We start from the raw sequence: 13199 nt of genomic DNA, 5'->3' as shown, positions 1-13199 counted from the left end.
CTTCAGGATCGTGTGATTATGGTCTGACGCTGAACATATCAGAAGAGAGAGACAACAACTCGTGGTGTTGCACCCGCATAGTCATCTCACTCTTCACCCAGGACTCTGGTCAGCGGTTTCTTTTGGCATTCTACCACCACACACCACCGTTCAAAACCTTAAAAAAATGCTTTCAACGATGAGAAGAATGAGATCTGATGTATCCCAAATGGTCGACAGCAAAAGGGCATTAGTTATTGTGCAGAAAATAAGGCATCCAGGGACACCCGTTGCAGGAGTTCTCGAGTCAGGGCAGCGGTCACACCCTCCCCCTCCTCTGCCCTGCCAGGCGAACCACCTCTGCATAGCAAAATTAGTCTGAGAGAGAGTCGAAGGCGCCTGGATCTGGGGGATGCGATCCTCCCCGAGAACTCCTCGGCCCAAAGGGTGAGCCTCCTAGCAGAGCCTCACCCTCAAAGAGGTGGTTTGCTCCGAGCTCAAGGACACGCAACCCCACATACAGCAGTGCAGGCATCCTAGGAGCGTTGGAACCAAGGTGAACGCAGAATGATCCTGGTCTCCTAGCCTCTGGGGCCGCAGTGAATGCGGCCTTCATCCTGGCCATTCATCCTTCTTCTTCCCCCCCTCATACCTATCAAGAAGGAGCCGGTATTACACCACCCTCCCCAACTTGGCCTGTTGATCGATCATTGGCTCAAGATACTATGATCTGATAGCATAACTCCGCTTAAGCCGTGCTTGTGAACAAGCTCGAGGTAAGCTCAAACCTAGTTTACTGGTGTCTCGCACAGAGATCTGCCAGTCGTGGGGAAGGTAGGACATGTGTTTCCCATGATGCTCATTCTTGGTTCATGTTCTCTCACACATCGAACCGATGTCAAGCCCGTCAGCAATGCTCCCCCACGCGATATACGCAATGTTTATGCGTAAACATCCTTCACCTTCGACGACTGGTCTCGTACCCGAACATGAGGCTCTGACCTCGGAGACCGCGAGAGTCTGTCACCGCTTAAACTTGCATCGCGCACGCGCTGGCGCTGGCGCCCTCCCCTTCATCCTTGATCCTCGTCCGTCTATCGTCACTTCGTGGTCGCCAAAGAAACGCCATACGGCCATTATCTTGTGGCTTTCTTCCCCCTCCTCTTCATACGTGGCATCGGGAACGACTATCTCCCCGGATGGCTTCGGTCTCGTGGACGCAGATCATACCATCATGACGTTGAGTCCTGCCGTTTTCTTCAATGATTTGATCACAGTTCCGTTCGGCTGTTAATTCGAGACGGTAAGCCAAGCAGACATTCTCCCCAGAAGCAGTGCCGACCCTAGTTTGCGCCCAATCGTATATCATGGATCGCATATTGGATCTTTGGCCAGCTGTTCGTCCCGCATTGTCACACCGGTTCTTTCGATCGAATCTAGGCCTTTGGAATCAAACATCTAAAACCAGTCTTTCAACCGGAGCCATTGGTCTTTTCGTGTTTTCTGCTGTCTTTGGCATCTGAAGTAACCATATCCCTGCACAAGGTAGGTGAGGTAACTGTCACTCTTCATCGCAGATCATCGGCTCGCCGATGTCGAGTTCACACTTGCCGAGCCAACACCAAGTTCACCTACTTTACTTACCTCACCCACCTCCGCAAGCTGCACTGCATGGTAACACGTTCCTTTGACCAGCCTGTCCGAGGGAAATTCGTGTCGTACAGAGTTGACCTTATAGGGATAATACTCAGCAACGGGTAGTGGCTCGCAGGCTGGTACCACATCGTACCAGGCGCCCTGTATGTGCCCTTGAAAATTGATGGGAAAGAAAACCATGGCAGGAAGAGTAAAAGCACATAATTATCCTGGAGAACCCCTCTTTCTTGCATGGATGTGACTTCTTGATTGGAAGGTTCGGAATCGTTGTTGGTGCGGCTGCAGGAAACATGCATGTCGGCCATAGAAGCAACAGCGGATCTATGCTGGATTAGTATATCCTGCCGGGGCATGGCATTTGGTCAAGGTGAGAAAGAGGGAGAGAGAGAAAGAGAGTGCAGATGGAGGGGGACCAGGGATTTTAGCGCTAAACTGCTGTGCAAGGAAGGTCGAAGGGCTGATACTATGGTGTCGTTGCAAGGATAGTCGGTCACCTTTCCCGTCTTCCCTTACCCGAGTTCCGTCGTTCTGATGTTCCCATGAGCCGATCGATTATCCGTGGCACCTACGCCTATCGCAGCTTCATCCGAAGGGTGGGAGAGGGCTGGTAAGATGTATCGATGAGCCAATCAGGACTCCGGCACCGAGAGAAGGATTCAACTCTTCGAGGTATAGAAGGACAGTCTTCAAGCTACGACATATACGCAGAGCCGCAAAGCTCACAGGATCTTGAGCGGTGTGGTTGGACAATCTTATGGACCCATCCCTCTCCCGTACGGACCGTCTGGCGGTTTGCGGCGGGTGGAACGGCATGTGGAGGAGGTCGCTTGCGGGCTTGAGGGTCTCAGGTGCGGCCGCGGGAGGGGGTGAACTAGCATCTATACCCTACGAGAGTGGAACGTAACGCGTGCTTTGTGGAGGGAGCAGATGACCGGGTCCATAGATTAGGAATTGGCTCGTAAGCTGTGCCATGCTGCCCGATGAACTGCATGAAAATGAGTATCAAATCAGATCCAAAAGAGACAAGAGTGACCCATCTGTCTTGGAGATGCTGCTCGGAAAGTGAAGTTATAAATACCGGAGATGTCTCCCATCTCGACAGGCATAGTTTCACTGCAAACCATACCAAACTACCCGAAGCTGGGCTTCCTGAAACGTACAAACTTCCAATCTCATTTAAAATACTTCGCAAGTTCCGTGGCCGAGCCACCACCCAAGTCTGATACCAACTGTTGATTCACCCTTCTTTCATCATGCCTGAGTATGCTCCTCCATGATATATTGAGACAACTTGACACGCTTTGAGAGAGTATCAACTAAACTAATGATAGGGGATCCGAACAAACCACGCTTGGTGACTACATCAACACCACCAGCGTGACTGAGTACATTGCCATGGGAGGTGCGAAAAAGTGAGCACGACAGGTTGGAGGTTCCGTGGCGAGCTCCCAGCATGGATCTAACTGAGACCAGGAAGTAGGGAAACAATGTGGAATTTTCTGATACCCTCTTGTTTTGGAGTTGAAACATGTCACCCTATTCTGTCTGCCCTTGAGATTGAGATCTGCTGGTCATGGGCAAGGGACTATGAGATATCGAAGGGATGACCGCGGAGCGGATGATATCGCTCAGTAATCCAGCCATAGTAATTTCTGTTTTTTGCACCGAATTCATGACTCAAGGCCCAAGCACACATGCTCAGTGATGCCAACTCGGAGTGTGATGAATTATCCGTCGACTTTAGTCGTTCATTACCACATGCATGGCTTCCGTTGCACCATCTCATGCAATTTTCAGGTGTCCAAGGAGGTTGCATACGTGTCTCTGAGAGTAGGGTCCCTGACATGCGTTAGACCCAAAGTGAGGACGGAGGGAGCAAGTGGATAAGACTCGGATGAGGTAGCTGACAAGGAGGTCAGAAGAAGGAGGAGTACTGGATGATACCCTAGAAAGCAGTGAAAAGAGGCGAGAGCCTGATAATACTGTGTAGTCGTGAAAGACATTAGCCGAAGAGCATCTGCACCCGAGCCGTCTACCGCCCGTCCTCGTGCCGGCCCATGGCGCCTATCATGTACTAGGCGGGACGAAGGGGGTGGGGGAAGCTGCAGAATAGCCAACCGCCGCAGGGATGATGGTAGAGTGATGGGAACATGGAGCGGCGCGCCAACTCATGGAGACAGTAGCAGAGCCTCAAGGACCGGGGTCTGGGACGTTGTGGTTGGCTACGTACCCCCGTGTAGCTGGCGGTTGGAGGCGGCAGAACGGGGCCGGTCGTGCTCGGCGGTTTGGGCTTGTTCCGGCCGCAGAAGAGTGGAGTTGAGCGACGGGAGGAGGTTGTGTTTCCGTGGGGTTGTATCACACACGAAGCTTGAAGATGACCAGCTGATCAGCGATTAGGAATTAGTTCGTAAGCCATCTTGTAGATCAAATGAGAGACCAGAAGCTTTGGAGAGAACTTGAGAGACCTTGGTCTTTCGAGGCGGAAGATGCAAATTCTAGCAACTATAAATACCCGCCAAAGTCCCACGAGGGAGCGCATAGTACTAGAGAGAAGAGCAAAGAAGAATACGATCCGAGACCAGTATCCTAGCCATAATCTACTGCTTGAGTGACATACTTTTGAACAAAGGTCAAACTGCTGGCCACACATCATCAAGATCTGAACATTACCCTCCACACTACAGAGGAGTCTGTTAGAGACTCGAGAGTCGAAATGCCCAGCTCGCAAGTTCATCTTCAAGAGTATACTTACTGCTAAGTGGCTTACATGAAACAAAGCACACCTGCACCCCCCAAGCCTTCACCAGCTCCTCAGTTGGATATCTTCATTCAGAACACTGATTCAGTCCAAGACCGACTGTATGCGGCTTCAGCGGCGGCATCAAAGGGGAAGGGAGGCAAGAAGAATTAGCTATCATAGGTGTTAGATGCAGAGAGTATCGAGGCAAGGAGATTCATCACGGGCGAAATGTAGGATAAGGGAGAAGATTCATTGACGCTTGCTTTGTCGTAGTGTTACTCGGCGAAATCCAATGGTAGTATTTTGTACCCTTGAGCCCTAGAAAGAAAAGGGATCTCGGTAGACATGATCTTTGCGCCGCTGTAATAAGCAACTGACATTCTGAAAGCCATTCCTCAATTTCAATAGACCTGCTTGCCGCCAGTATTTGTGGTATGGCCTCGTCTCCTGCACCCCTACCAATATGCTTCTCATTAGGCCTCTGGCTTACTCTCACCTAACTACCTAGGCAAGAGAAATGACGAGGAAACCTGGGTCTTGCTTGTTGATCTCATTGGTTTCGATACGATGGAAAGGGGCCTTCATTCGTTATCTAAGCCAGGAAACCAGCGGTGCCCGCGATTCCGAGTTCCTTCATCTTCTGCTCGAGGCCCCCCTGAAGCTCCGCCTGGGCTGCCTTCTGCGCCTCCTCAAAGTCCTTGGCGTCGTCCAAACCCATCTCGGTGTCACTGTCTTCATCCACGTGCGCTCCATCCCAGTCGGCCTTCTCACGTCGGATGATCTTGCCCATCATCTTCTTGCGCTGCTCATCGGTGAAGTCGGCAAAGATCTCCTCGGGCTCGTCGCAGGGCTTCTCGTTGCGGAACCTGTCGATGGCGAGGGCAGTCGTAGTCTCGTCCTCGTACTTCTCGATCGGGTGTTGCTGGTAGCGGGAGAACTTGACGGCGATTCTTCGACCCTCGTAAAGGGCCGTCAGGACCTTGGCAGTGACGGTGGGCTTCATCTCTTTCTTGGCGGCAATGATCCAATCCGTTTCCTTGGCGGCAAGAGGAAGGAGACCCGAGATGGTCTCGGTAATGTGGGCTTTGTGAGATGAAAGTCTGTCGGCGTTCATGAAGACCTGGGCAATGGCTCTGTCGATGGCCTTCTTCTCTAAATTGGGGGAGACGACGCGAAGAGCAGTCTTGAAGGCCATGCCCTCGCTCACATCCTCGAGGATCTTGAGCTCCTCTCCGGCTGCGTTCTGGTACATCTGGAAGCCTGGGCCGGAAGGAAGCACCTTCTTCAAGGTCTTGGGCTTGGGCTTGTTTTTCTGCTTGTTCTCCTGATCGCCTGAGCTATCAACAGCTGGCTGAATGATGGGCAACTGCGACTGAGACATCGTGAAGCTTTGTGTGAAGTTAGAGATCTGATAGTTAGAAGAGATGGAACCACTCAACTTACATTGTCAAGAGACGAGAGAACGTGATTGTGTCAGATGAGAATTCGGACGAGATCCAGAGATGGGATAAAGTGCAGAAGTGGATGACAAGTCGTGATGATGAGTGTGGATAAAAAGGGTATCGAAGAAAGGTCTGCTGTGGTTGTAGTAGTGAAAATTTGAGATAGTAAGGTTGGGTAGGTTGAGAATCATGAAAGACAGCCGCCCTCGGTGAAGGTCGGTGAGAGTGAAGTATCACCATAGAGTGCAGGTGCGCGTCAACAAACCACCTCGCGTCTCACCGCCCGCCACGCGCCAGCAGTGAGAGATAGATGTGATTCACTTCACCTTTTTGACCCACCCCTTTCACCCTCGCTCCTTCCCTTCACCTCCTGACGCCCGCGTGACCTACTTGATTATGAAAAGGTCCTCGTTCTTCCATCAGGGCGGCCGGGTGGCTGAGAGGTGAATCTCTTGGCTATCTATCTAACAGAAATCGATACTCCCCAGTTCGATTCTCGGTCGTCGCGCAAAAACTACCGAAACCACTGGACGTATTCAAGACAGAGTGACATTTGACCAAAGTGCGACCTTTGGCAGTGGTTTCTTGTGCCCAAAGCCTCAGATGCTGCGGGCGTTTGAGATCCGGTTTCGGTACTACGTGCCTGATAAATATTTGGAAACACCCTCTGGTCAATTGACCATCAAAATCTTTTTATAATTCTTATTGGAACTTATGTTGTGTTGTTTGCTCAGCTATTATTGTTATAGTCGAACGTCGACTATGTTAATCAATAGCACTAAGTACATAGAGAAGGGCGACTAGTGTGACATGGTCAACTAGATTGTCACCATAACGGCTTGAGCTATATATAGTAAGTAATGAGATAGCGTAGATCAAGACAATGAAGCTTGACTTCGTGTGGGATCTAGCTTAACCGCCGCCACCACCACATCCACCACCACCACCGCCGCATCCTCCACCCGAACCCATGCCCACTATTCCCACTCCAGGAGCGCAGCCTGTCGATCGAGAGACGTCAGAGCTTGTAATGAAGAAGGCGACGAGAATGAAGAAATACTTACCGCCGAGTTGGCGACTTGCTCCAGACCAGTACCCCTGATATCAGACCACCATATTAGACACTCAACTTGATAGATGCATGAAGATAAACGACTTACAGCCATATTGGTACAACCACCAGGGCCGCCACATCCCCCAGCAGCGATGTCATTCGAGCCGCAAAGCCCCTGAGCGCAGTCGGCCCAAGACCCATGAAGGACACCAGGATTTCCAGTAGGATAGACCCCTCCAATGAGGTACGCGGGATAGTTGTAGGGACTATCTCTATGGTGCGTCTTGCCCCAGTTGTTGTAGAACTCCTCTTTCGGTGGCAGCGTCCTTCCTCGCTTTGCTGCGCGCTTCTTTGCTCGCTCGTAGGCGTCGTCGAGACGCATCCTCCAAGCTGCGCGGAGCTGGCGATGCGCTATGTTGTGAGTAGCGGATCCGTCTGTGCGAACGGAGTTGTGGGCAGAGATGTGGACCGAGTTGGATGGGGTGCAGACCTGCGAGGCTGTTGCTTTGTCGAAACTGTCGATGGCTGGAGGTAGGGGTGTCAGTATCTTGGACCTTGCGCAGGGGTGCTGTTCATTGAAATACCTTTTTGTGGCTTGCTTTTGCCAAAGACGGAGGAGCTGTCGATTGTGATTTTTGCGCGTACAGCTGTTCAGCATTGTGAGCAAGGGTTCCTGATTATGAAACGGGCTGGATGAAGCTGCTCCCAGGAGCATTGAACAGACCTTCGCAGTACCAGCATGTGCATTCCGAGTAGACCTCGTTGAACTTCTCCAAGTAAGTCTTGCTAGTCAACTCGAACGAGTTGGACAGCTGGTCTTCGTCAATCTTGTCATTATGGTCAATGAACTTGGCCTCCTTGCTGGTACTCATGGCGGTGTTGTATGTTGAAAACGTGTAGTACGCTCTCGGGGCCAACTGGTGAGTATGCCAGGCAAGGTCCACATCCAGCGTAGGTACCGTAAAAGACATGGGATACTCGGTCATGATGAGCATGAAGCGTTGGTACTTCTGAAGAAGCCGATCCATAGTACCTCTCGCACTGGGGCTGTGTAGCCAGTCGATCTGCAAAGAACTCTTGTTAGCACTTTCAGGGGCTGGGAGGATCAGTCAGGATACTGACGTTGAACATCTTGCCAATAAACACCCCCTGTCGCATCGTCGCTCCAACCAGGTCGAGCGCGAAGATGGACGCATTTTCCCAGTACCTCGACATCATCTTGCGGCTCTGAAAGCGTTCCGTTCGTGTGATTACTCTCCCGCCTGACCCGTCTCTCTTGTCATAAGGGACTGGTCTTGTCCCTTGTATTCTCGCAAAGGCGTCGTCATCAGCCAGTGCAGCAGAGACCAGGTCTCGTACATCCTTCATCGTTGGCGTCTTTGCTTGACCGGGACTGATGAGACGTAGCAGCTGCGCGGAAATCCCTTGCCCAATCAGTCTGTTGGGGTACGTGACATCCTTGAGCTTTGCCTCGGTGGCCACTGGCATGCCGACCTTTGGGTCTAGGATGGTGCTGGGGAGAGTTACACCTTCGTTGAGATAGAGCTCCGCGTCATTGATCATCTTGGCAACGCAGAGTAGACGATGCGTGATGACGGTATTGCAGCCTGCTGTGCATAGTTGAGAGAAGTCGCCATCGCCGTATCCTTTTCCAACCAAACCTGGCCGCCTTTGACAAAAAGGTCAGCAAACTCCACGAGGGCGAATGGAATCTCGTCTATCATTGAACGTACTCTTGACCCTTGTACATCTCTGGTAAGCCGCAAGTGCTCCAAGGCACAAGAGTAATCTGTTTGCATGCAGGGCATTCGATTTCCTTGTCCAGTGGTTCGTCGAGGTTGTTCCACGCTCGCCCTGTTGCCTTTTCCCAGTTCGACTTGGCCACATCGGAAACCTCGTAGTTGAACTTGGAGTCAATGACTTGATTGACCTGGGCCCACGGCATTCCCGTCGTCCAGAAATCGCGGAGATTCCAGCGCATAGTGTCCTCCAGAAACGCTCTGGGATTCAGCATGTGCGCATGGAACATTATCAGGACATCTGATCACGGTTAGATGTTTGCCAAACCTTCGGCAGACTCAAATGCACCAATTACCTAGTGGTGGAAGATTATTCACTGTCCAGGGAAAGTCCTCGCCCCCGTCAGGAAAGTTCAAGTACTTGTCGGAACACGTCTCGAAATCCTTCATCTCTGCTTCACGCAAGCGACCTCCCGAGAGCGTCTTCCACCAAGTCTGATACCGATCCGCCGCCCGCGCCAGATAGACCGCCCACCTCTTTTCGCGCAGCGCTGACAGCACTTCCTTCACTCGCTCCTCACCTCCCTTGCTGGAACCTTCATCGCCATCCCTAGGGCCGGCTCGCGAATCCCACAAGTCCCATAGACCATCGCTGTACCCGACATCCTCCTTCAGCGTCTCAATGGCATAAAGAAGCTTCAGGTGCGCGAGGCAGGAGTCCACGTCCGGATCTCTCTGGGTGCCTAGCCGTAGTGAGTTGAAGGCGCTGGTAAGATTGGCGACATCCTGCTCGGTGTGAGGCCTCTTCCCATTGGGCCCGCCGTTTGCTTCGAATGGTGGTGGCTGATCCTCGAAGGGCGGAGGTTCGTCCGGTGCGGTGCCGTAGGCGGGAGGAGGTGTTGCTGGGCGGTCTGCCTTGGCTTTTTCTTCCTCAGCCTCCTTCTCTTTGGCCTTGGAGGACCTCTTGAAAAAGGAGGGCATCGCGAGATTGGCAGTCTCCCTCTCTTGCTCGGGAGCGATGGAGTGGCGATCAGATCAGGGGTCAGCGTGGGGGAATGCGGGGTAGAACTCGTCGAATTTCTTGCCAGGCTAAATGCTTGATCTTACGTCTACGGTCTGGAGGACCATGCCATTGTATAGTTGGGCTCCTATTATGCAAATTCGAGATGAAGGTAGTAGTTTTGGACTTGAGCAAGCTTTATCTCCTTGGGCTTTTGTGAGACTCCAGGCCACGTCATGCGAGGTTCCCGTCCTCTTTGCCTTATGATCAACTGCCGATTCAGCCGCGGAATCGCTTCATTCCAGGGCGACTAGGCAGACTGGGTAAAACAGACACCAATTGCTGTGCATCGATACGGGCGCATTCTTACAACAGCAGCTAGCGCCGGGCGGCTGGGACGCCCCCAAAGCTTCGAACGGCACGTGGGCGGTTGCACAACGATCTAGTCGGGCGAAGGCGCCCCTCCACAATTGCCTTCATAACCCAATGAGGGTAAGGATTTGCGCCATGTTGGAAAGCTTGAGTTGGACAAGCGAGAACCGGCTGGATGAGATTGGTCGACAATGATCAAGGCTCTCCAGTAAAGACTCAATCCATAGTGGCGGAAAAGGTTTATTTGTCAAATCCTACCCGCCCGTGTTGGCAACGCTTAAGGCTAGGGCGACTGCAACGCTTGTGCATATTGTAGATGAGCTTGCCCTATTTGCCCAAGCTTTCTGACCACGCATTCTGTCCTTGGCAACCTATTGCTAAGGCTTGGCCTTGTCAGACAAGAGACAAAAGCAGCTGATTGTGTCAGACCGATGTTCTAGAAGCAGGAGTCTGCGACTTGGCGTTGGTATTCTATCCGTGCTTACATTGACAAGGGTTCGGGAAATAGCACAAATAACAGGGGGTTCCAACGGCTCAAGTATTGGAGCAAATTGGGAAGCAGCTTTTCAACATCTGATTGCACATCTGAAGTATTGAATTGTGATTTCGTGGGCGGAAGAATGGTATTCGGGATGATTTCCATACAGTCTGATTAGCCTTAGTTATGAGAATCCCTACAGGCGCATTGTCATCATTTGTGTCCAGCCCAGAACCTCAAGAAAGCCTCTTTCTTGTTTTTTGGTGGCGGTAAAGCCTCGGGGTTGCGGTCTTCCTCTTTCAAAACTTGGCCATCGTTTCCAACGTTGGTGACAGCGTTTTGCTGCTTACCCAGGTAGAAGTTGGTCTGGAAGAGCGCAGCAATAAGGGGAACGAATGCGAGAGCTAAAGCTGGCACCAGGCAGTAGTACAAGGTGCGACGGTACGCCTCGATAGCGCCCTGTCTCATCGGGTCATCGAAGGCGTATTTGGTGCGAATAGTGCGGACGCTACCGAACAGGGTTTTGACGTCCTTGTCAGTCGCGGTTGCGGGGAGGTATTCGCGCAAGAGCTTGGGCATCTTGTCAGCCCAGATGACAGCAACAATGGCACTGCCGATGGAGCTGCCAATCTTTGACCATAGGGAAAGCAAGGCGATGGCTAGCGCAACGTCTTGGTGCGGCACGGAAGCCTGAGATGCAACACGAGAGCCGACGACCGAGAACGCACCGCCAGCACCGACCATGATCAGTGAGATGACCATCGGGGTGGTGGAGTTGGTGGCTCGAGGGCCATCGATCATGATGCCTATCCCGATGATCTTGATGCAGAGGCCGAAAATCTGCAGCATCTTGTAACGGTGAGTCCACCGCTGAAGCAGACCTGCGACCATGCCAAAGATGCAGAGCGCAAGTGTTAGCGTGTTGTTGTAGTACACCCAATCTTGCGAGGACCAAGGCTTCGCAATATAGACGTAAGATGACCAGTACAATCCGCGCATATTGCCAGCCACTGAGTGATGTTGTTAGCAAAATGAACATAATTGATCTCCAAAAGGGACTGGCGGCTGGTACTTACACATATAGAAAGAGTCGATGACAATGGCCATCAAGAATGTCTTGTTCATGACCAGTCTACGAGGTGCGCTTGGTACCTTGGCCCACTTGATCTCATAAACCACATACGCAATGAGCAAGATGCCTCCCACTACCATCATGGCAATGAGCGACTGATTTCTCCAACCATGTTCGGCATAGGTCTTGAGACTGAATGGCAAGAGCAGCAAACTCCAGCCGAAGCCCAAGAGTATCAGACCAAGCGCATCGATCTCGACCAAGTTGCGCTTGAGGCCTTCCATCCAAGTGCCAGCAGGGTCAGCGGCTGGAGCCGCAATAGCACCACGCGGTCCATCATACCCCTTCTCATCAGCCATCTCTCTCGCAGCACGCCGCGCCGCGTTCGAAGAGGCGAGGTTGACGATGCCATCCTTTTTCGCCTTCCTGTCGAGGTACAATAGCGTTGCGATCGCAGGGCCGAGAGCGGCGGGCATGATGATGGCAAACATGCCATACCCCCATCTCCATTGATTCCGAGCTTGCATCGCGTCAACGATCTTGCCGGCGAACCAGGTGTTGACGATAAAGGGGGCCGAGAGCAAAGAGCTGACGAAGCCACGCCATTCCAAGGGGGTGAGGTCAGCGACAATGATATCGTTGGTAAGGTCGAGGCCGGAAGAACCGATGGAGACGAAGACTTCGCCCACGACGTAGGCTGAGATTGATGTGCTCGAGGCGGCGATAACGTATCCGATGACGTAGAAAAGCAGAGTGACGATGTAAGTGTACGGGCGTGATGTGATGTCAGAAATCTTGGCAATGAAGGGCTTCGAGACAGCCGAGATAATGCTCGTGGCGATCGAGAGGGTCGATAGTACGGATGAGTGCTGTTTGTAGTAGGACGAGGCGTCGATGCTGTAGTAGGAGGTTGTCGAGCTATCAAGGGAGTAGGCCCAGGCGCAGACGAGGACGGAAAGTCCGACGAGGTAGAAGGAGATGCGGTTCTGTTTGGCTTCGCGGTAGACTGCCTCCATGCGAGCGACACCTTGGGATTGTAGGATCTCCCCGACAGAAGAAATTTGAGGCTCTTCACGATCTGCTGAGGGGGAGATTGTGCCATCTTTGGGGATTTGGACGTCGTCTGACAAGACGCCCGACTCTTTGGTGTTACTCATATTGAGGATTCGCGAATCGTAGCACGCGACCTGGGCTGGATGAATGAGAGATGAAGGTCTGTTCGGATGAGAATTGAGGTAGTACTAGATTTTGTGGCAAGAGTCATTGGGGATATATGTATATGTAGTCTCGTATGAGCTAGCAACCGTCCTTAGATGGACTTCACTACGATGCCTGCCGTGCTGCTCCGGCTAGCTGTATGACTTGGCACTTTGGGCAAAATAAAAATCTGGCCCAAAACTAGAGAATTCGCAGCCGCCGTTGAACAGGGGAGGCAGGGATCATCGGGACCCACGATGCTGGTGGTGTGTCTAACTCGAGATTCTTCGGAACTATGTACTTACGGACCTGGTCACAAATGTACGAAAATCCGTGGTAGACTGTAGTGAGCCTCGAAGGAGCAGAGCTAAATGGGCCCTGTCTTTTGCCAAATCTAATCAGATGGATCCGATCATCTTATCTTTTCCCATCGTAGGTAAGTAAACTCGGCCGGCGGAGAGGGGCCTGGT

The 13199-nt window shown here is 52.1% G+C and overlaps 4 protein-coding genes across 4 annotated transcripts; 1 reads left to right on the top strand and 3 right to left on the bottom strand.

Moving 5' to 3' along the window:
- Nucleotides 1-916: 916 nt before the first annotated feature.
- On the top strand, nt 917-1273 carry CPAR01_01712 (uncharacterized protein; the record flags this gene model as incomplete). Its single annotated transcript, XM_060486001.1, has 1 exon — nt 917-1273. One exon carries the CDS (start codon nt 917-919, stop codon nt 1271-1273), a length of 357 nt encoding a protein of 118 aa, XP_060356858.1.
- Nucleotides 1274-4967: 3694 nt separating this feature from the next.
- Nucleotides 4968-5756, bottom strand: CPAR01_01711 (uncharacterized protein; the record flags this gene model as incomplete). The annotated part of the gene is made up of 1 exon (XM_060486000.1): nt 4968-5756. The coding sequence occupies one exon, from the start codon at nt 5754-5756 to the stop codon at nt 4968-4970; it is 789 nt and encodes a 262-aa protein (XP_060356857.1).
- A 973-nt stretch (nt 5757-6729) lies between these two features.
- Nucleotides 6730-9591, bottom strand: CPAR01_01710 (uncharacterized protein; the record flags this gene model as incomplete). The annotated part of the gene is made up of 8 exons (XM_060485999.1): nt 6730-6818; nt 6882-6915; nt 6978-7396; nt 7456-7518; nt 7596-7935; nt 7994-8540; nt 8605-8911; nt 8967-9591. The coding sequence occupies 8 exons, from the start codon at nt 9589-9591 to the stop codon at nt 6730-6732; spliced, it is 2424 nt and encodes an 807-aa protein (XP_060356856.1).
- A 1082-nt stretch (nt 9592-10673) lies between these two features.
- Nucleotides 10674-12689, bottom strand: CPAR01_01709 (uncharacterized protein; the record flags this gene model as incomplete). Its single annotated transcript, XM_060485998.1, has 2 exons — nt 10674-11470; nt 11537-12689. The coding sequence occupies 2 exons, from the start codon at nt 12687-12689 to the stop codon at nt 10674-10676; spliced, it is 1950 nt and encodes a 649-aa protein (XP_060356855.1).
- Nucleotides 12690-13199: the final 510 nt, after the last annotated feature.

Source organism: Colletotrichum paranaense, assembly GCF_030867605.1.
Source record: "Colletotrichum paranaense strain IMI 384185 chromosome Unknown Scaffold_1.1, whole genome shotgun sequence".
Lineage (NCBI taxonomy): Eukaryota > Fungi > Ascomycota > Sordariomycetes > Glomerellales > Glomerellaceae > Colletotrichum > Colletotrichum paranaense.
This window is presented reverse-complemented; position numbering and strand designations above follow the sequence as displayed.